Source organism: Anomaloglossus baeobatrachus, chromosome 7 (assembly GCF_048569485.1).
Source record: "Anomaloglossus baeobatrachus isolate aAnoBae1 chromosome 7, aAnoBae1.hap1, whole genome shotgun sequence".
Lineage (NCBI taxonomy): Eukaryota > Metazoa > Chordata > Amphibia > Anura > Aromobatidae > Anomaloglossus > Anomaloglossus baeobatrachus.
In genome coordinates this window covers 90,626,484-90,650,390 of record NC_134359.1, presented here as the reverse complement: position 1 = coordinate 90,650,390, position 23,907 = coordinate 90,626,484, and the positions used below count along the sequence as shown (strand labels likewise).

The 23,907-nt window shown below is 45.4% G+C and overlaps 1 protein-coding gene across 1 annotated transcript in view; it reads left to right on the top strand.

Moving 5' to 3' along the window:
• USP40 (ubiquitin specific peptidase 40) overlaps positions 1 to 20,872 on the top strand; it is a 145,137-nt gene extending 124,265 nt beyond the window's left edge. Inside the window, exons 24-32 of the mRNA XM_075317462.1 lie at positions 2,196 to 2,270; positions 2,358 to 2,463; positions 2,756 to 2,850; positions 2,995 to 3,113; positions 6,333 to 6,398; positions 6,483 to 6,693; positions 8,143 to 8,238; positions 8,334 to 8,428; positions 17,932 to 20,872. Coding sequence (XP_075173577.1) covers positions 2,196 to 2,270; positions 2,358 to 2,463; positions 2,756 to 2,850; positions 2,995 to 3,113; positions 6,333 to 6,398; positions 6,483 to 6,693; positions 8,143 to 8,238; positions 8,334 to 8,428; positions 17,932 to 18,019 — 951 coding nt within the window. The 3' untranslated portion in view covers positions 18,020 to 20,872. The remainder of the gene's footprint in view (positions 1 to 2,195; positions 2,271 to 2,357; positions 2,464 to 2,755; positions 2,851 to 2,994; positions 3,114 to 6,332; positions 6,399 to 6,482; positions 6,694 to 8,142; positions 8,239 to 8,333; positions 8,429 to 17,931) is intronic.
• Positions 20,873 to 23,907: the final 3,035 nt, after the last annotated feature.

Genomic DNA, 23,907 nt, shown 5'->3' with positions numbered 1-23,907 from the left:
TTTTTGCTTGGATCTGCACTCCCCCCATTTGGCACAGGTTATTTTAATCAGCAGGAGACTGCAAGAGGGGTCAGCCTTTTTTTGCTCCCAGTTCAAATATGGGAGCCAGTGGGAGGTGAGTGCGCAGCTCCTCTCACTGCTGGTTCTGTGTGGTGGCCGCTGTTGTGGTGGTGTCGTGTCATTGGGGCGGTGCGGCCTGGAGCCTTGGGGTTTCGCCTTGCAGCATGGGCGCTGTGAGTCACCGGGATCGCCTGCCCTGCTGGCGCTTTGTCGCTGCAGCAGTGGTTAGTGCACAGTGCCGCACTAAAATGTTTCGGATAGGGAGTTACTCAAGAGGTTTGCCGTGAAGTGGCAGTGGGCCTAATACAATCTGATCAGAATGGTAACAAAAGAACCTCATGTTCTATTTAATTTTTTGCCTAGCGGCTTTAGGTCATTGTATTTTTTGGGATGTGCAATCCATGTCTTTTTCTTCATAGTGTGAAATATTTAGTATTCGCTCATCACTATTGATGACCTATCCCCTGGATAGGTCTTCATTTTCACATTAGTGGGTATCTGACATAGAATCATAGAATGGTAGAGATGGAATGGAGCTCCTGGGACATCTAGTACAATCCCCTGCTCAAAGCAGGATTCACTAAATCATCCCAGATACATGTCCGTCCAACCTCTTTTTAAAGACTTCCATTGAAGAAGAACTCACCACCTCTCGTGGCAGCCTGTTCCACTCGTTGATCACCCTCACTGTCAAAAAGTTTTTTCTAATATCTATTCTGTGTCTCCTCCCCATCAATTTCATCCCATTGCTTCTAGTCTTTCCTTGTGAAAATGAGAATAAAACTGAACCCTCTACAGTGTGAAAGCATTTTAGATATTTGTAGACAGCTATTAGTCTCCTCTCAGTCTTCTCTTTTGCAAGCTAAACAATCCTAAATCCTGTAACCGTTCCTCATAGGACATGGTTTGCAGACCAGTCACCATTCTGGTCACTCTTCTCTGAACTTGCTCCAGTTTGTTGATGTTTTTTTGGTTTTTTTTTAAACTGTGGTGCCCAGAACTGGACACAATATTCCAGATGAGGTCTGACCAAAGAGGAGTAAAGGGGGATAATGATTAATACATCCTAGAATGGTGTTTGCCTTTTTTGCTGCTGCATCACACTGTTGACTCATGTTCAGTCTGTGATCTATTAGTATACCTAAGTCTTTTTCACACATGCTGTTGGATAGCTCTATTCCTCCCATGCTGAATATGCTATTTTCATTATTCTTACCAAGATGTATGACTTTGTATTTCTCCCTGTTAAAAACCACTCTATTAGTTGCTGCCCATTGTTCCAGCTTGTTTAGAACTTGTTGAATCCTCTCTCTCTCTTCTCTAGTATTAGCTATTCCTCCTAGCTTTGTGTCATCAGCAAATTTAATCAGTTTACCCTTAATTCCATCATCTAAATCATTGACAAAGATGTTGAAGAACACTGGACCCAGGACAGAGCCTTGTGGTACCCCACTTGAGACAGTCTTCCAACTGGATGTGCAGCCATTTATGACCACTCTTTGACTCCGATCACTAAGCCAGTTACAAATCCACTTAACAGTTGCCTTGTCCATTCCACATTTGGCACTCCCACTAATCAATTGCTAGCAGCTCCAGCAGCGACCAGGTGTGAACATGGCCAAACAGCACAGTGCAAACGTGAGTAGGCTCTGAGCATGGCCCCTTCACTATTTACATCCGGTCGCTGCTAGAGCTGATTGTTGTGGGAGTTGTTTTTTTCCCCACCACTAATCTTATATTGATTACTTAGCCATCACTTCTTTAAAAGGAAATATGTAATCACACATACTAAGTGTAGATCAGAAGTATCCCCTTCCCACCACAGGCGTCTATGGCGAGCAGGTTGTTCCTGTGAATAATATACTATGATGTAAAAAAAAAAAAGTTAAAAGTCAATTGATCATGTATTTTTACAGTACAAAAGCCAGAATATGTGTGATTTCACTCATGCAGCTTTTTTGCTTTTCTTTTTTCAGTAGGCATACAAAACAAAGAGTAAAATATGTGCCTAAATATTTTCCTCACAAGCTGCTTTTGTGATTCTGCCCATAGAAGTTCATAGCTTTAATGACCAAGAAACCTTCCAGACCAGTGGACCCTTATAATCATATATCCCCCTTATTTTACATTTTCAGGACTCTTCACTGAAGGATCTAAAAATCCGATCAGGGGACATTTTTGTTATAACGGAAGGAAGACTTCCACCCCAGGTCAGTGTTCATACTTTTTAGGTTCGCTATCGCATTGTTTTTTGTAGACTGATAAGAATTTCATTATATGTGATGGCTTTTTCATAGGGCTTTCTGAAGTTACCAATATGGCTGTACTGTCCAAAGGCTCAGCAAATGTCTATTAATCACGTGAACACTAATGCGGCTGCACTGCAGATAAACCCATCCGGAGGTAGGCGTCTTGGAGAGTTTTCCTTGTTTTGTGTTAGTAATTTTGTTCCAGATTACAATATACTAGCAGCACTTTTAGACCAGATTCTTCTCCTTGATCCATTTTGCACATAGTTTCTAAACTTGGGGGGGAAATGGAACAGAGTTGCAATACCAGACTTGGCTACTACAAAGTTTATGAAAGTGCTACTTCTGATCATCTGCATTTATGACGATGAGGTTTTTTTTATCCGCCTTCATTATTTCTCTAGTAGCATACCTAATTCACATGGTTCTCTCTGTACCTTTCACAGAAAATTCAGTCCAGGAAGACGTGGATTCTGACCTCTGCTTTGTGTGCCACATAGAGATATCTAAGGATGCTTCACTACAAGACCTTAAATTACAGGTATCTGCACATCTGGCACTAGCACTTGTTTTATTGCATCATGGCAAAAATAAGTCTGTTAAATCGATCTTCCATGTTTTCTTAGTATTATCCGCTGTGATTTTCAGATCTTTATCCATTTTCACCATTTCCTTCTATGCTCAGGTCATGACATTAACCGTTTTTGATGCTCTTGGGATTCCCACTCCTGAGTGTCTTCGTATGTGGACCTTAGAGAACAAGCATTTTGGAAAATTGCTGCGGTTAAATCACTTGAAAATCAGGTGAGCTTTTAGTGCCTATGACATTCTCAGAGGTGGACAACCTGTATTGTATGGTCTCTGCTGAATTCAGCGGGGCCCATGTAATACCACATATTAATAGGACAAATACACGTTAGCAGTTTCTCCATCACAAAAGCCAGAGAAGCAGGAGCCTCCATTAATGAACTTTGCAATGATACTTGGATTCTGTTTTTTAAAATTGGTTTAAGCATAACCATTGGTTTAAGCATAATAACCTTGCCCTTTAAATAGAGGGTGTTATGTTCACTTTTTACTTTTTTGTAATGTATCTTCATTATGTTATTTTGTTTTTTGTACTGTCTATATGCCGTATTTTTCCTGTCGCCACGACAGCACCCACTTGTGCGGGTGCTGTCGTGGACTCCGGAAAATCCCATTACCGGTAAGTAATTTAGTGTTTCCCGTTTGTAAGACGCAGTGGGTGTTGTGGCGGTGGACACCATTTATCTGCGGGCTGCTTTTAATCGCTGGTGGTTGACGTGATGGACTTCAAGAAAATGACCGTGAAGGCCAAATTGCGCACGCGCCACCTCTGCGGCCATTTTCTTGAAGTCCATCGCGTCAACGGCCAGCGATTCAATAGAGCCTGCAGTCTGCCTTTCAGATCAAAGGCGCTCGCCGCCGCGACACCCCACGAGCCTGCAGTATCGCCGACCCGCCACTGCCGCACGCCTACCCTGCCTCCTGTGACCTTCCTGAGCCGCTTCACCACTGCCACTCCCCTCTGGTGAGCTAATATTAGAGACACTAGTGATGAGTGAGCACGACCATGCTCGGAACTCGTAACTAGTGATGAGCAGGCACTACCATGCTCAGATGCTCTGTACTCGTGATGAGCGGGCACTACCATGCTCAGGTGCTTGGTATTCGTAACTAGTGATGAGCGGGCACTACCATGCTCAGGTGCTTGGTATTCGTAACTAGTGATGAGCGGGCACTATCATGCTCGGGTGCTTGGTACTCGTAACTAGTGATGAGCTGGCACTACCATGCTCAGATGCTCTGTACTCGTGATGAGCGGGCACTACCATGCTCAGGTGCTTGGTATTCGTAACTAGTGATGAGCGGGCACTACCATGCTCGGGTGCTTGGTACTCGTAACTAGTGATGAGAGAGCACTACCATGCTCAGATGCTCTGTACTCGTGATGAGCGGGCACTACCATGCTCGGGTGCTCGGTACTTGTAACTAGTGATGAGAGAGCTCTACCATGCTCAGATGCTCTGTACTCGTAACTAGTGATGAGCGGGCACTACCATGCTCAGGTGCTCGGTATTCGTAAATAGTGATGAGCGGGCACTACCATGCTCAGGTGCTCGGTATTCGTAAATAGTGATGAGAGAGCACTACCATGCTCCGGTGCTCGGTACTCGTAACTAGTGATGAGCGAGGTTTGACGTTCGAATGGGTGACACTTGTGTACCGAGTATAATGAAAGTCTAAGGGGAACTCGAGCATTTTTCCATAAGATTTTCACCCCGACATGGTAGTGCTAACTCATCACTAATGCTTATGTTAAATGGACTGATATATAGAAAAGTATTTATGTTCGCTTGTATAGCTATAACATATTCCACAGCGCTTTACAGACCTCATCATCACTGTCCCCATTAGAACTCACAATCTACAATCCCTATCAGTATGTCTTTAGGAGTGTAAGATGAAACCAGATGAAACACTGGGACACACTTTCTGCTTATCTGCTCCAGGACATGGGGCACATGTTTGGAGAGGGCATCTGCCTGTTACAGCAGTAAACCGAAAAACAAGAACAAACCCAAGATCTAGAACAAATGAGTAAAAAAAAAAAAGTTTCAAGTGGGTATAAAAAAAGGGAGTGGAGATAGGGAGAGGGAAAAATGCTCAGTGCGCAACCGTAATGGTTGACTTATATGGTATAGTAATTATAGAGGGTGTATATGGACTAAAGATATTACCTGTCAGATGTAATCAAACATATCAACACACCATCATTGGTAATCAATAGATGTGTATCTATATATCAGTGGTCGTACAGTGGGGGTATTGTAACCATACAGAGCACGGTAGGTAGAGTATATACCTGAGGATTTTAGGTGAGTGGCTCCCGACCCAATGCGCATATATTACTCTCCTATAAAAGTATAGAGACCTATACATACCTATACATTACCCTTATTTTGTTCTTTGTTTAATGTAACAGCAGCGACTGAAACCAGCTCTGATCACTGCTGTTAACCATTTAAACGCTGCTGTCAATCACTGACAGTCGCATATAAAGGGCAGACTATAATCACTGTCAGGCTGCTACTTCCAAGTGGCACAAGCTGTAGGCCGTGTTCACACATAGAGTAAAGGCTGCACTTCTTATGATTCTGATTTAATATCTTTAAATTCTTATTGTCCTTTTGAAGGCTATTCCCACATCAGACCTTTATGGCATATCCACAGCACATGTCATGACAAGTCCTAGCACTGGAACCTGGACACATATTGAGAACAAAGGTCTACTAGCCCCCACATTCTGCATGATGAGGTGGTCTCTGCATCCAGAGGAGATTACATTGGACATACTTTGCTGCTTTCAAAACTCAGGATAAGGATGAGGTTCAAATTGGCAGCAGGGGCGTCTGGACCCCATAAACAGAATCTGTCAGCAAGTTTTCGATATTTAATCTGCAAGCAGGACAAGATAGGGCAAGAGAGCCTGATTACAGTGATGTGTCACTTATTAGGCTGTGTTATAGTTTCAATACAATCAGTATTTTATCAGAAGGAGATCATCACTACAGGACTACATTTTACCTTCTAGTCAGGCTAGTCTGTAACCCCGCTCTCACTGCTAACGATCATCCTGTTGACAATGTACAGTGTACACAGGAACCTGCCAGTCAGGGGTGAGGGTTATACAGTCCAGAAAACTTCGCTCTGCTACATGTACATCAGACAAAACAGGGATTCTATCAAAACTACACCAAGTAGCCCAGTAAGTGATATGTCACTGTAAGCAGACTTAAGACACCTACTTGACCTATATTATGCTGCTCTCAGGATATATAGCAAAAACCTGCTGACAGTTTCCCTTTAACATAGATGTGGATCCCACATCTGGACACTACACTTATCAGACAACGATGTCAAATCCTTTAAATACTCCATAACTGTCTGCAATCTGCATAGTGTTGACCGTATTAATAAAACTTTTCTGTTTTGTTGCAGTGAGTACAAAATGGGCATTAACACAACTCTGTGTGTGGAGCCGCTGCTGCAGGAGGAGACCCTGGGGTGAGTATCCTACTAATCCATATAAATGTTGGTGTAGTTTGAAATTACTTTCATTATTTTAATATTTCCTTCTTGATCATTTAGGCCTCAGGATATGCTTCTGCGGGTTCAGCTTTCTGTCCCAGGGGAATGTCGATACTTTCCATCTGTGGACATTGCTTGGAATATCTCTCGCGGGTGCACGGCGTCTGCTCTGCGGCAGAAGATTGCTAACCACTGCTCCTTATCTGTGGACAAAGTGGAGATTGCAAAGTATTTTCCAGATAAACATGAATGGCTTCCAATATCCAGCTGGGTGAGTATGTTGTTACATCCTGAGTATTGTGGTTCTTCTGAAGAAGAAGCAAGACAGCTTCGAAACGCGTTGAAATAAAACCACATTGTATCCATTGGTGTGTCCTTGATCCTCCTTATAGAAGTCTTCAACGGCAGCCCAGGACCAGCACGGTTTATCCTTTTTCTGCTTGTATAGTTACATACTGGCGCTCATATAATTTTCCAATCAGCCCTTAGTTTTATCTATAACTAGCTGTAGTACCCGGCGTTGCCTGGGATAGTAACTGTCTCTCTCCCTCTCTCCCAGACTGTCTGTCGTCTCTCGATCTCTCTGTCTGTCAGTCTCTTTTCCTGTCTGTCTCTCTTTCCCTGCCTGTCTCTGTCTGTCTGTCTCTGTGTTTGTCTGTCTCTCTATCTCTGTCTGTCTATGTCTCTATCTCTCTGTGTCTCTTTCCCCGTCTGTCTCTTTCCCCGTCTCCGCACAGAAATCATATTACCTCACACATTAGCTTCTTATACTAAGGGGTACTTTGCACACTACGACATTGCAGCTGCGATGTCGGTGGGGTCAAATCGAAAGTGACGCACATCCGGCGTCACTGTCGACATCGGAGTATGTGAAGCGTTTTTAATATGATTAACGAGCGCAAAATCATCGAAATCGTATGATCGGTGTAGCGTCGGTCATTTCCATAATTTCGGAAGGCCGATGTTACGATGTTGTTCCTTGTTCCTGCGGCAGCACACATCGCTGTGTGTGAAGCCGTAGGAGCGAGGAACATCGCCTTACCTGCGTCCCGGCTGCAGTGAGGAAGGAAGGAGGTGGGCGGGATGTTTACGTCCCGCTCATCTCCGCCCCTCTGCTTCTATTGGCTGCTTGCCGTGTGACGTCGCTGTGACGCCGCATGACCCGCCCCCTTAGGAAGGAAGCGGTTCGCCGGCCAGAGCGACGTCGCAGGGCAGGTGAGTGCATGTGAAGCTGCCATAGCGATAATGTTCGCTACGGCAGCTATCACAAGATATCGCAGCTACGACGGGGGCGGGGACTATCGCGCTCGGCATCGCTACCATCGGCTTGCGATGTCGTAGTGTGCAAAGTGGCCCTAAGAATGCCCTTTGTTCCTATAATAACCAATCACAGCTGCTATTAATGACCTGTAGCTCCCAGCTCCATTCACTTTCATGGAGGCAGGTTTTTTGGAGAGTAACTGTAAAGCGCAGGGTTAAATTTTCCCGTCAAAACTTAGTCTATGACGTTCCCTGAGTCATATGGGATGTCTACAGGTGCAAAATGTCATACATACACTAAGGTTTATATATTAGATATATATTGAATGATGATCTGCTTTAATAATGAACTTTCCTTCACAATGGAGTAATCCACAAAAAAGACCAAATTATTTATTTTCTCAGGATTAAATAGAATTACTATACATATATAATATTTCTGAGCTGTTTTTCTCTACAGACTCAACACGTTTCCAAGAAAAAGAAGAAAAAGAAACCAGACAGCCTGCAGGGGGCGCCATATTACATAAAAGATGGCGATATTATAGGGGTCAAGGTGAGTTGCATGTGTTATTTAACTATTTGTATGTGTAGTAATGTGGAGAAAGGCTATAGACTATATGACTTATTGGTTGTTAATGGTTTTCACAGAACCTTTTATTAGATGACAGAGTGGACTTTTCCTCTGAAGCTGATTTTCTTGCTAAGGAAAAGCAAAAGCAGAACGCAGAAAGCAAAACGAAGAGGTAACAATTACATTTGTCTCAATGTGATCGGATCTTCAAGTGGTCCAAAATCTTTGGTTCCAAAGATTTATCACATATTCTACCATACAATTAAGGATTTAACGTACAATTTAATAGGATTAATTTGAAGTCCCATCATTGCATAATGTGTAGAAAAAAGGTATTTATTTATGTTACTCACTTAAAAGCGCTAATAATTCCACAGCACATTACAGATGTGATCATCACTGTCTCCATTGGGTATCACAATCTACATTCCCTTTCACTATGTCTTTGAAGTGTGAAAGGAAACCCACCCATATACGGGGAGAACATACAAACTCCTTGCAGATGATGTCCTTGGTGGGATTTGAACCCAGGACCCCAACGCTGCAAGACTGCCGTGCTAACCACTGAGCCACCACAAGACTGTCGTGCTAACCACTGAGCCACCACAAGACTGCCGCGCTAACCACTGAGCCACCACAAGACTGGTGTGCTAACCACTGAGCCACCACAAGAGTGCCGTGCTAACCACGGAGCCACCGTGCTGCCCCAATTTTCTTCTATTATGATCTCATTCAGATGTCATGTATTTCTTTGTCGCTCCTAATTGGGAGACCCAGACAATTGGGTGTATAGCTACTGCCTCCGGAGGCCACACAAAGCATTACACTTAAAAGTGTAAGGCCCCTCCACTTCTGCCTATACACCCCCCGTGGGATCACGGGTTCCTCAGTTTTCAAGCTTTGTGCGAAGGAGGCTGACATCCACGCATAGCTCCACTGTTTAGTCAGCAGCAGCTGCTGACTATGTCGGATGGAAGAAAAGAGGGCCCATACAGGGCCCCCAGCATGCTCCCTTCTCACCCCACTCTTTGTCGGCGGTGTTTGTTAAGGTTGAGGTACCCATTGCGGGTACGGAGGCTGGAGCCCACATGCTGCATCCTTCCCCATCCCCCTTAGGGCTCTGGGTGAAGTGGGATTTTACCGGTCTCCAGGCACTGAGACCGTGCTCCATCCACAGCCCCTGGGATCTGCTGGACATGGAGCTGAGTATCGTCAGGGACATGGCCCTGCTACATTAAGGTACTCTGTGTCCCCGTGCAAATCGCGCACACACACACCAGCATTGCTGGGTGTGTTAGTGCGCCGGGGACAATAGCGCTGCGCGCGTGTGCCACACTATCTTCAGCTAGCTGAAGGAGTTAATGGTTTGGAAACGGTCGCGCCGGCCGCTGCTGTCAGTTTTAACTGCGGCGCGGCTGGGACTTGTGGTTCGCCGGGGACTTCCGCGCTCGCCGTGCATATTTGACGGCCGCGCTTACTACTACAGTCCCCGGCTTTTTCCGGCCTAGTTCGTTTCGTTCCCGCCCCCAGGCCTGCCAGTCAGAGTGGGGGCGGGACGCTGTGCAGAACGTCAGCGCCGAGGGCTGGAGTTTACTTTACATACTCCAGCCCTCACACTGAACACAGTGAGACGCTGGTTTCCCGCTCTTCGTCTGAGGCACGCCCACGGTCCGCCCCTCTTCACTGAACGCCGGCAGCCATTCCTGACGTGCTGTTTGAGCTGGAGATGGGGAGACAAGTTATGGGAGACCCAGGCACGGGATTCTAGCGACCACACACCCGCTTTCAGCGGGCGGTAAGCGACACCTCTGGTGCCTACCCCACTTGTGCTGCAGTGTTCATTTGTATTTTTATGCTATACATTGCACTGTACTGGCGCTGGTAATTCTTCACTATATACCCTCTTGGATTGCTCTGAGACAACAGCATGTCGTCCGCAAAACCAAGGGTGCCAAGGCACAGGCTTTCTATGCTGCCTGTACCGCATGTGGGGCTACTCTACCGGCAGGTTCCACTGACCCCCATTGTGTGCAGTGCTCAGCCCCTGTGGCACTTGTTCGGCCGGGGCCTCTGCTAGAGGTGACCCAGGGAGAACCACCTGTGAATACTGTGCAGGTGACGGGGACAGAGTTTGCAGCTTTGCTGATAGATTATCCGTGACTATGACTAAAATCCTAGAAACTTTGCAGTCTAGACCAGTAACGCAGACCATGGGCACGGTTGAATCACTGTCCCCTGGTCCCCCTCATTTGGAACAGCTCCGGGCTCCGGAGGTGTCCCATGCATTCCAGGGTGACGGCTCTGACACGGACGACAGTCCCAGACAGCCTAAGAGAGCTCGCTATGAGCGGCCCCCTACATCATATCACTGGTCAGGCTCTCAGCAGAAGGATTCTCTGTGTGATGAGCCGGAATTAGCTGATCAGGATTCTGATCCCGAGATACTCCTGATGGTGACGCCATAGTGAACAATCTTATAGCGTCCATCAATAAAATGTTGGATATTTCTCCCCCAGCTCCTCAAGCGGAGGAGTCAGCTTCACAGGAGAAATTCCATTTCAGATTTCCCAAGCGGAAATTAAGTATTTTTCTGGACCATTCTGTCTTTAGAGAGTCAGTCCAGAAACACCACGCTTATCCAGATAAGCGTTTCTCCAAACGGCTTAAGGATACACGTTATCCCTTTCCTCCTGATGTGGTTAAGAGCTGGACCCAGTGTCCCAAGGTGGTTCCCCCTATCTCCAGGCTTGCGGCTAGATCCATAGTTGCAGTGGAGGATGGGGCTGCACTTAAAGATGCCACTGACAGACAGATGGAGCTCTGGTTGAAATCCATCTATGAGGCTATCGGCGCGTCGTTTGCTCCTGCATTCGCAGCCGTATGGGCACTCCAAGCTATTTCAGCTGGTCTTGCACAGATTGACACGGTCACACGTACATCTGTTCCGCAGGTGGCATCCTTAACCTCTCAAATGTCTGCATTTGCGTCTTACGCGATTAATGCTGTCCTGGACTCTACGAGCCGTACGGCAGTGGCATCTGCTAACTCCGTGGTTTTACGCAGAGCCTTGTGGTTAAGGGAATGGAAAGCAGATTCTGCTTCCAAAAAATGTTTAACCAGTTTGCCATTTTCTGGTGACCGGCTGTTTGGTGAGCGCTTGGATGAAATCATAAAACAGTCCAAGGGTAAGGATTCATCCTTACCTCAGCCCAGACAAGACAAACCCCAACAGAGGATGGGACAGTCGGGGTTTCGGTCCTTTCGAGGTTCGGGCAGGTCCCAATTATCCTCGTCCAAAAGGACTCAAAAGGATCAAGATTCTTGGCGGGCTCAGTCACGCCCAAAAAAGACAGCCGGAAGACCCGCTACCAAGGCGGCTTCCTCATGACTTCCGGTCTCCTCCCTCCGCATCCTCGGTCGGTGGCAGGCTCTCCCGCTTTGGCGACATTTGGCTGCCACAGGTCCAAGACCGTTGGGTGCGAGACATTCTGTCTCACGGGTACAGGATAGAGTTCAGTTCTCGTCCTCCACCTCGATTCTTCAGAACGTCTCCGCCTCCCGACCGAGCCGATGCTCTCCTGCAGGCGGTGTGCACTCTAAAGGCGGAAGGAGTGGTGATCCCTGTTCCTCTTCAAGAGCAAGGTCACGGTTTTTACTCCAATTTGTTGGTGGTACCAAAAAAGGACGGGTCTTTCCGTCCCGTTCGGGACCTAATGCTTCTCAACAACCACGTGGGAACCAGACGGTTCCGGATGGAATCCCTCCGATCCGTCATCGCCGCAATGTCTCAAGGAGATTTCCTAGCATCGATAGACAGCAAGGATGCTTATCTCCACGTACCGATTGCTCCAGAGCATCAGCGTTTTCTACGCTTCGTTATAGGAGACGAACACCTTCAGTTCGTAGCCCTGCCTTTTGGTCTGGCGACAGCCCCACGGGTCTTCACCAAAGTCATGGCAGCTGTAGTTGCAGTCCTACACTCTCAGGGACACTCCGTGATCCCTTACTTAGACGATCTGCTGGTCGAGGCGCCTTCTCAAGAGGCATGCCAACACAGCCTGAACGTGGCGCTGGAGACCCTCCAGGGTTTCGGGGGGATCATCAACTTTTCCAAGTCGAATCTAACCCTGACCCAGTCGATAACTTATCTTGGCATGGAGTTTCATACTCTCTCAGCGGTAGTGAAGCTTCCGCTTGTCAAATAGCGTTCATTGCAGACAGGGGTGCAATCTCTCCTTTACGGTCAGTCACACCCCTTGAGACGCCTCATGCACTTCCTAGGGAAGATGGTGGCAGCAATAGGGGCACTCCCTTTCGCGCAGTTTCATCTGCGTCCACTACAATGGGACATTCTCCGCCAATGGGACGGGAGGTCGAGGTCCCTCGACAGCAACGTCTCTCTCTCTCAGGCAGCCAAGGATTCTCTTCGATGGTGGCTGCTTCCCACCTCATTGTCGAAAGGGAAATCCTTCCTACCCCCCTCCTGGGCGGTAGTGACGACAGATGCGAATCTGTCAGGGTGGGGAGCAGTCTTTCTCCACCACAGGGCTCAAGGTATGTGGACTCAGCAAGAGTCCACTCTTCAGATCAACGTTCTGGAGATCAGAGCACTGTATCTTGCTCTACAAGCCTTCCAGCAGTGGCTGGAAGGCAAGCAGATCCGTATTCAGTCGAACAACTCCACAGCGGTGGCATACATCAACCACCAAGGAGGAATTCGCAGTCGGCAAGCCTTCCAGGAAGTCCGGCGGATTCTGACGTGGTGGAAGACACGGCTTCCACCATATCCGCAGTTCACATCCCAGGCGTGGATAACTGGGAAGCAGACTTCCTCAGTCGCCAGGGTATGGACGCAGGGGAATGGTCTCTTCACCCGGACGTGTTTCAAGAGATCTGTCGCCGCTGGGGGATGCCGGACGTCCACCTAATGGCGTCTCGGCACAACAACAAGGTCCCAGTTTTCATGGCATGGTCTCACGATCACTGAGCTCTGGCGGCAGACGCCTTAGTTCAAGATTGGTCGCAGTTCCGGCTTCCTTATGTGTTTCCACCTCTGGCTCTGTTGCCCAGAGTGCTGCGCAAGATCAGGTCCGACTGCCGCCGCGCCATCCTCGTCGCACCAGACTGGCCAAGGAGGTCGTGGTACCCGGATCTGTGGCACCTCGCGGTAGGCCAACCGTGGGCACTACCAGACCGACCAGACTTGCTGTCTCAAGGGCCATTTTTCCATCAGAATTCTGCGGCCCTGAACCTGACTGTGTGGCCATTGAGTCCTGGATCCTAGCGGGTTCAGGATTGTCTCAAGAGGTCATTGCCACCATGAGACAGGCCAGAAAACCTACCTCCACCAAGATATACCACAGGACGTGGAAAATATTCTTGTCTTGGTGCTCTGCTCAGGGAGTCTCTCCCTGGCCATTTAGTTTGCCTACTTTTCTTTCCTTCCTGCAATCCGGGTTGGAAAAAGGTTTGTCGCTCAGCTCCCTCAAGGGGCAAGTCTCAGCGCTATCTGTATTTTTTCAGAAGCGCCTAGCACGACTTCCTCAGGGACGCACGTTCCTGCAAGGGGTCTGTCATATCGTCCCTCCTTACAAGCGGCCGTTAGAGCCCTGGGATCGGAACAGGGTTCTAATTGTTCTTCAGAAGCCGCCTTTCGAGCCTATGAGGGATGTTTCCCTTTCTCGCCTTTCACAGAATGTGGCCTTTCTAGTAGCGGTCACGTCTCTCCGGAGAGTGTCCGAGCTAGCAGCGCTGTCATGCAAATCTCCCTTCCTGGTGATTCACCAGGACAAGGTGGTCTTGCGACCTATTCCGGAGTTTCTCCCTAAGGTGGTATCCCCGTTTCATCTTAATCAGGATATCTCCTTGCCTTCCTTGTGCCCTCATCCAGTTCATCAATGTGAAAAGGATTTGCATTGTTGGATCTCGTGAGAGCGCTCAGGATCTACATTTCCCGCACGGCGCCCCTGCACCGCTCGGATGCACTCTTTGTCCTTGTCGCTGGTCAGCGCAAAGGGTCGCAAGCTTCCAAATCCACCCTAGCTCGGTGGATCAAGGAACCAATTCTTGAAGCCTACCGTTCTGCTCGGCTTCCGGTTCCCTCAGGGCTGAAGGCCCATTCTACCAGAGCCGTGGGTGCGTCCTAGGCATTACGACACCAGGCTACGGCTCAGCAGGTGTGCCAGGCGACTACCTGGTCGAGTCTGCACACTTTTACCAAACACTATCAAGTGCATACCTACGCTTCGGCGGACGCCAGCCTAGGTAGACAAGTCCTTCAGGCGGCGACAGCCCACCTGTAGGGTAGGGCTGTTTTTACGGTCCTATCACGAGGGGTTATTATACCCACCCAGGGACTGCTTTTGGACGTCCCAATTGTCTGGGTCTCCCAATTAGGAGCGACAAAGAAGGGAATTTTGTTTACTTACCGTAAATTCCTTTTCTTCTAGCTCCAATTGGGAGACCCAGCACCCGCCCTGTTTGCTTAGGGATTTTTGTTGGTTCGGGTACACATGTTGTTCATGTTGACTGGTTTCGGTTCTCCGATGTTCCTTCGGATTGAATTTGTTCTTAAACCGGTTATTGGCTTTCCTCCTTCTTGCTTTGGCACTAAAACTGAGGAACCCGTGATCCCACGGGGGGTGTATAGGCAGAAGGGGAGGGGCCTTACACTTTTAAGTGTAATGCTTTGTGTGGCCTCCGGAGGCAGTAGCTATACACCCAATTGTCTGGGTCTCCCAATTGGAGCTAGAAGAAAAGGAATTTACGGTAAGTAAACAAAATTCCCTTCTTTTTCTCATGCCTCTAAAAAATTTAATTTCAAAACTGTTTTCGATCAGTTTTTCACAGTGGCTAGTTTTTACCATCAGTGTTATATTGGGTGCAAAAAAAAATTGAGGTTTACTCCTAGCAGTCAGTGAAAAAATAGTGTAATGTGTTCATTTCCTGGGTTCATTGATTCGAATGAGCAAGTCTAATCTGTGACTCAAAAATTGACATGACTCCTTTTTTTTTGCCACTCAGTCTGCAAAAAAAGTAGACACACCCTTATACTATAATGGGTGCTTGCTTATTGTATTCTAACATGGAACTCGTATGTGAAAGATGGATGTCTGAATGTTTGGTGTTCTGGTCTAATATCCGTTACATACAGTCCCAGTGCCACATATTTCAGCACATTCCATTGTAGGAGATGGGAATACCCCTTTAACAACAATGATTGTATTTGTAATCACTTTACAATTATGTCTGTTGTGATGTGGTACTCACATTGCTTGCTTTTCGAGGTAATGACTGGGACACTTTCACTTAAAAAGACCAGCAGCTTTTTTCAACACACATAAACTGCTCCCCAGCAACATAACACAAGCCCTCTTCTGGCTTCAAGGAACATGATACTGTAACGGTCTGTTTCACTTACGGTACTTCCACACAGGTTCGGATACACCCTCTCCCCAGAAGTATCCCCATGGAGGTCTCAGCAGCCTCCACACACTACCCTGGTCAAGACAAGTGAATCCTCTCTCTCTCTGAGGTTCCTTCCTGGAGGTAGAAAACCTCCACCCACTGAGTATGTGTCAAACAAACAGACTCCATTTTAACATGTGAGACATGATCTTTCACATATCCTAAAACAAGTGGCGATGCATCCAAGTCTATCACAAGATGTCTCCAAGTCTACACTGTGTGCAGAATTATTGGGCAAATGAGTATTTTGATCACATGATACTTTTTATACATGTTGTCCTACTCCAAGCTGTATAGGCTTGAGAGCCAACTACCAATTTAACTAAATCAGGTGATGTGCATCTCTGTAATGAGGAGGGGTGCGGTGTAATGACATCAACACCCTATATAAGGTGTGCTTAATTATTAGGCAACTTCCTTTCCTTTGCCAAAATGGGTCAGAAGAGAGATTTGACGGGCTCTGAAAAGTCCATATTGTGAGATTTCTTGCAGAGGGATGCAGTAGTCTTGAAATTGCCAAACTTTTGAAGCGTGATCACCGAACAATCAAGCGTTTCATGGCAAATAGCCAACAGGGTTGCAAGAAACGTGTTGGGCAAAAAAGGCGCAAAATAACTGCCCATGACTTGAGGAAAATCAAGCGTGAAGCTGCCAAGATGCCTTTTGCCACCAGTTTGGCCATATTTCAGAGCTGCAACGTTACTGGAGTATCAAAGAGCACAAGGTGTGCCATACTCAGGGACATGGCTAAGATAAGGAAGGCTGAAAAACGACCATCTTTGAACAAGAAACATAAGATAAAACGTCAAGACTGGGCCAAGAAATATCTTAAGACTGATTTTTCAAAGGTTTTATGGACTGATGAAATGAGAGTGACTCTTGATGGGCCAGATGGAAGGGCCAGAGGCTGGATCAGTAAAGGGCAGAGAGCTTCACTCCGACTCAGACACCAGCAAGGTGGAGGTGGGGTACTGGTATGGGCTGGTATCATCAAAGATGAACTTGTGGGACCTTTTCGGGTTAAGGATGGAGTGAAGCTCAACTCCCAGACCTACTGCCAGTTTCTGGAAGACAACTTCTTCAAGCAGTGGTACAGGAAGAAGTCTGTATCGTTCAAGAAAAACATGATTTTCATTCAGGACAATGCTCCATCACATGCATCCATCTACTCCACAGCGTGGCTGGCCAGTAAAGGTCTAAAAGATGAAAAAAAATGACATGGCCCCCTTGTTCATCTGATCTGAACCCCATAGAGAACCTATGGTCCCTCATAAAATGTGAGATCTACAAGGAGGGAAAACAGTACACCTCTTGAAACAGAGTGTCTGGAGGCTGTGGTGGCTGCTGCACGCAATGTTGATCGTAAACAGATCAAGCAACTGACAGAATCTATGGATGGTAGGCTGTTGAGTGTCATAAAGAAAGGTGGCTATATTGGTCACTAATTTTTGGGGGTTTTGTTTTTGCATGTCAGAAATATTTATTTCTAAATTTTGTGCAGTTTTATATTGGTTTACCTGGTGAAAATAAACAAGTGAGATGGGAATATATTTGGTTTTTATTAAGTTGCATAATAATTCTGCCCAGTAATAGTTACCTGCAAAAACAGATATCCTCCTAAGATAGCCAAATCTAAAATAACCCCACTCCAACTTCCAAAAATATTAAGCTTTGATATTTGAGTCTTTTGGGTTGATTGAGAACATAGTTGTTGATCAATAATAAAAAAAATCCTCTAAAATACAACTTGCCTAATAATTCTGCACACGGTGTATCTCAAACACTCAACCAATCAAGTCGATTTACCTTCTCCAGTATCTCTCCTACTCTGTACAAGACCACACCATGTGAAGTAGGGTAACATTATCTGATCCACACCGCAGAGAACAAGCATCCACTATAGCTTCTATGGCAAACAGAAACTTAGGTGTTCTATACACTTTATACACCCAGTATAACCACGAACCACACAAGGCAGAGACTGGTAGAGGAGATGGGCTCCCTGCCCGCGAGGGCTCACAGTCTACTAGCCCCTTTCTTTACGATATAGTCTTGCTTTATATTAGAAGGATGTGCGCCGGCACTCCCGTGCCTTGGCTTCATCGATGTAGCTCTCACCGATAAAGCCACACTGATGAACAGGTCATCTTTAATTTCAGTAATAATTGCTTTGACCCTTTCTTCTCTCTTCCCTTTTCTCTTTTGCAGTTCACAAGCGCTCTGCAACGATAAAGTCCGACCAAGTGTGCGTAAGACAGAGAGGTCTCTATCCATCCGCGTGGGAGTATTCAGATAATGAAGACCTGCTCCAGAGGATGGAGCATACAGTCTGGGATATGGTTTCCCTTCTTTCTCAGGGATAAGCATATACTGTCAGCAGAAGGCAGTGTGATTTGTGGTATATCGGTCTCTCTCTACCCCTGCAAATCACAATCGGGTGCTGCGCCATCTGTAATCGCTGAACCCCCCCCCTTCTGCAACCATCAGGGACATATTCTCTCTCTGTGGACGTGCCTCATCATCTCCTGCAAATCACTTGTAACGGTTCTCTGTTTAGTTGCTGCTCCTGGGTAAATGGAAATCGCATTTATCATTTCACATTTAATATAGCAACTCGTGATAATTCCTCTCATTCTGGGTTTGCACGGTTAGGGTTCACGTTCCCATTCTGTATTGGGGGATTAAGCTGCTCTTACAAAATGAGGGAATGATCATAGTAAATGCAATCATTTAATCCATAGAACTTTAAGGGCTTAAGACACAATTTTGAAGTTATTGTTTCAGGGCTAGGTAAGAGTCATGTATAATGAGCGGCAGATATATAGATATTGGTTTTTATAAGTCTCCTTAATGTGCCTTCACCTGTTTTGCTGTCCTTTCCACCCTGCTCCAGGAATGACTTGGTTATAATGTTCGGGACTTGATCACATTACAAATTTATGTACAAACTATTCCATTGGGGACATGATAAGTGACATAAGAAATCAAAAAGCGTCCATCTAGAAAACAATTAGGAGAATTATACAAGAAATGGCACTTGATGATCTGGAGGCTCAGGATTTCCTCTCTTAAATCTCATAGTTCTGTAATGGTCGCTTACTGAGCGTGATGGCACCCAAATTGGATACTTTAAGGTTTCCCGATGTTTATGAGGTTTTCTGTATTTTCTACTTCCAGTACTTCACACCTTTTTTGCATAGAGGGGCTTAGCATTTGGTGAACTCCTTATATTGGTGAGAACCATTGAGTTAACGATGGCCTTCAACTGTTGGGCAAAGTAGAGCGTTAATTTGGTTAATAAGAGTCTCTCGCTATTGAGGGCTTGTCTGATCCTGCATTACACATAAAACCTAATGATTCAAATGGGCATGTGTGTAATGCCTAATTTATCCTGGGGTGGCGCTGCAGGTAAATTGAACAATTACTGCCACATCTCCCAATGGAGGACAGCTGATTGATGGAGGATCTGGCAGTGGATGCTTTATCATCAGCATATTGTTCAGGAATACCTCTTACTGAGTAGAGTCCTATAACATTGTAACATGCCAACTATAATGTTATATCAGAAATCGTCAGAAAAGTGCTCTATAGACTGAATTTTAAGGAAATTCTGGAAAATATGTAACAGAACTGTGAATTCAACTTTGGATGAGAATAGGCTCTATACAGGATAACATTGGTTTCAGACATGAGCCTTCAGCTTAAACTTGACATTCACTACTATTTTTCAAGGGGTTGTCCACCAATGAACAACACTTTAATAAGGGGCCAGGGAGGTTAACAAAAAAATAATGACCCCCTAGACGGGCTCCACTTCTTTTTCAGTGATGATCTGCTGGGATCAACATCTGTCGGAGGTGTCATATGTTCACTGCAACAGTCTTGATCAGCTGCAGTGGTCACATTTCATCCGAACCAAAAGAAAATGGCAGGGGACATAGCACCAAGTATGAAGACGTAGCATCAGTCCAGTTGGTGAGTTTAATAAAGGGTTGTCTGGATGTGGACCACCTTTTTAATGACCAGGTAACATGCTTTAGTGATTCTTTTTTCTCTGTAAGTTATAGTTGTTAGGATATCAGGAACAGGAAATTTGGATTCAGAGAAACACTAACGGCATTAAATTGATGGTCCGTTTAGAAACAAGTTATCAGCTATCAGGATAGGTGATAACTTGCTGATCGGTGGGGGTCTCACCGATGCGACCCGCACCGATTGAGAGAGCGAGGAGTTTTTTATTCCCATTACATAATGGAGTGGTGGGTCGGACACCCAACCACTATTGCGTTCATTCTCTTGGGGCTGTGCAGTGCTCAGTGGCAACCCCATAGAGAATGAATGGAGTGTAGGTTGAGCATTCGCACTGCCACTTTTTTCTAATGGGGAGATATTCCCCGTTCAGTCATCATTCAGTGTATGGTGAGCAGCAGCTGTATCTGTGCCCAGGTACTGACTGATATCCAGCTCAACACCGCCGTCAGTCACTGCGGGGGGTGGTTACAGCTGTAGTGGCTGAACTGGTGCCACTCCTATGACAAAAAGCCAAATGCTGCCAGGAGGAATAAAGTTAATTCCTTCCGGCAGTGGGGCACTCAATGCAGACACCGAGCAAGTTCAAAGCACTATTAACCCCATATCTGCAGGTTAATACAATTTTTTTCACATGACAGGTCCCTTTAAAGGATTTTCCACCTGTTAGACATCTTTCATTTATTAACCCGTACATATCTGGGTGACATAACAATTAAAGGAGCCTTGCCTCTTTTGCTGTGTATAGTACATTTTCGGCGAACATTTCGGTTATATCAATATGGCATCATTGCTATGGTGGGAGAGCCACTGAGGAACGTGAATAAGCATGACCCCATGATCATCAGGTCTCCCTGCTCTTGGAAGCAGTACATTTGCAAACCAATTCCACACCTTGGAGTGTGAAACATTTTGGGTTCTAAAGAAAATCTGTTGATGTTATGGAAAAACCCCTGTAGAAAAGTTAGGATGGTAAGAATTTTAATTTATCAAGAAGAAAATAAAAACATTCATATTGTCTGCAAGTGGAAATGCTCAGGAGCAATATATTGTACGTATAGAAGGTAACAATCAATTTCAGTTAAGAGTTTGAAAAATAAATATTTTTTTCTGTGATAAATGTCATGTCTGTCATTTCTTGTGTATAAACAAAGAATAACTCCCAATATATATTAACAGCCAAAGTTATTATTTAGATCATATATATAAGGGTACGCTCACACGAGCGTGAAAACGGACCAGTGCAATGCGAGAAAATCAATGTTAGTCAATGAGGGAGAGGAAAAAACAAAAAACTGAGCTGTAACAAAAAATCAGTAACCATGCAACATTACAAGCATGTAAATGGCAGCCTCTAGACACAAAAAAACACAGAGAAATTGTATGAAAAATACCCTGAATAATAATAAATAAAATGCAAGTGCTTAACAGGGTACTTAGTATATACATTTTTGCGAAAAGGTTAGAAGCCGTCCCACCTCGTCACGGTGTACCCATCTGGGACGGTCCCTAACCAACTAAAGCTAAAAACTTTTTCTATACCTGACTTGTGTCATGTCAAAACTCCAATGTGAATAGTAGCAAGTGGTCACCTTGGTCTCAGATTAAATACACAGTGCAGTGGGAAGCAAATTAATTGTTCAGCCTCAGTAAAATCTCACATTGCACTCTGACCCATGTTAGTGAATGACGGAGAGCAGTTGGTCAGCTTTTCTCGTATCCAGATTCTGGATGTGAGAAAAGTCGTAACATGCTGCGATTTTCTGCGAAAGCCATATCACTCGCACCCATTCAAGTGAATGGGTGCGAGAGATACTTTGGACTGCACTCTGATATTATCCCAGTGCTGTGCGATATACGCACAGGCTGACAATGGAGGAGATGGGGGGATTAACCCCTCCCTCTCCTGCGCAGTGCCCGCCCTCAGCTTCACAACTGTGACCCGATTGCAGGATCGGGTCACAGTCACATGGCACTTGGCTTACGCTCGCAGCAGAGCCTGAGATGGGGGTCATTAGCATATCGCATCGGATGCCATACGCTAGTGTGACTCCAGCCTAATATCTAATATATAAAGCTGAGTGTGTGTATGTATGTATGTATGTATATCCGCTAAAGGAATCCGCACCGTCGCATTTACAATCACGAAATTTTGCACAGACACTCCATGTGACTCAGGGAAAGTCATAGACTATGTTTGGGTGGGAAAATTTAACCCCGTGCTTTCCAGTTACTCTACAAAAATCCTGCAGCCATTAAACTGAATGGAGGTGGTAGCTACTGGCTATAAATAGCAACTGTCAGTGGTTGCTATAGGAACAAAATAAACTTAGTATAAGATAGGATAGACAGAGAGAGACAGAAAAAGACAGAAAAAGACAGACCGGGCAAAGAGACAGACAACAGATACAGAGATTGAGACAGATAGACTGATGCAAATACAGAGAGATAGAATCAGACTGACAAGGAAAGAGACAGACCGTGAGACAGACAGACAGTGACACACAGACAGAGACTGGGAGAGAGACCGTTACTATCCCGGGCAACGCCCGGGTACTACAGCTAGCATATAATATATACACAGTGCCTTGTGAAAGTATTCCCCCACCCCTTGGCTTTTTACCTATTTTGATAATTACAAACCTGTGTTTTAAAAAAAAAAAAAAATATTTCTGATTTGTGTGTGATGAATCTGCACTTAATAGTCTAAGTTGGGGAAGTGAAGTGAGAAAATATCAGCAAAAATTAAATATATGGCATAAAATAAAAATTGCCATGTGCGTGTGTTCACCCCTTTTTTCTATGAGCCCCCTAAAAATTTCTGTTACAAGCAATTACCTTCACATTAATTAAGTCACATGCTAGTGAAGGTTAGTCCACCTGTGTGCAATATATATATATATATATATATATATATATATATATATATATAATATATATATATATATATATATATATATATATATATATATATATATATATACCTTTTCTGAAAGGCCACAGAGGCTGCAACACCATTAAGCAAGAGGCTCCACTAACCAAACACCATGAACATCAAGGAGATCTCCAAACAAGTCAGAGAAAAAGTGGTGAAAAGTACAAATCAGGGTTAAGTTCTATAAAATATCCAAATCTTTGAAGATCTCCTTGAGCACCAGCAAATCCATTATCATCTAATGGAAAGACCATGGTACCACAACAAACCTGCCAACAGAGGGCCCTCCACCAAAACTATCAGCCCAGGGAAGAGGGTATTAATCAGAGAGGCCGCACAGAGAACAAAAGAAATGATTCTGAGTCATTTGCCTTTTGATGCCAAACCTCTGACCAGTAAAGTCTTGAATAGCATTAGGCATGTCTGCTGTGAGGTCATCTAGAGCCGATACCCGATCCTCCACCTCAAGCACTCTTGATCTCGGCTTCTGCATATTATGGATGAGTAGGCTCAGGGGCGGATAGACCATTGGTGCAACCTGGGGCCCAAGAGGTAATGGGGCCCATTTCTATCTTCAAACCGGCAGAATTATGCATTTTTATGAGCTCTAAGGCTGCAAAGGGTCCATATATTCTTGAAGAGAGGCCCTTTTCTGTCTGTGTCTACCAGTGGGAAAGAGGGAGTCTGCTTCTGTGGATGACAATTAGGCAAACAGGCCAGTAAATCACCGCCTTGTATATAGCCAATCGGTAGTCATTTAACAGCCTGGATCAGCTTGTCTAAGGGCTGTTTCACACATCCGGCATTTTGCCGGATCCATCAGACTCCAGTACAGTGTTAATACTGTACAATGGCATCGCGGCAAGCTCCGGTCACATGTCACATGCTCCGGTCACATGACAGCATGTAACCGGAGGTTGCCGCGATGCCATTGTACTGTATGTATGTAATGTATACTGAATGCCGTTTATAAGGACTCGCTGGTGGTGGCCGCAGCTCATAAGGGAAAATCCTGGTGACAGGTTCCCTTTTAAGCCTCCTATGGTTTTTTTTTTTACTTCAATTATTCGGTGACAAGTTTTTCTATTTTTAGGAAGCCATTGGTACTATTAGATTTAAGGCTGTTGCTACATGGTGACAAATCACATAACAGCCTGCAAATCACAATCAGTCACAGTAGTAATACGACTTCAATTGTTCCCTAAGGGTAGGTTTACACA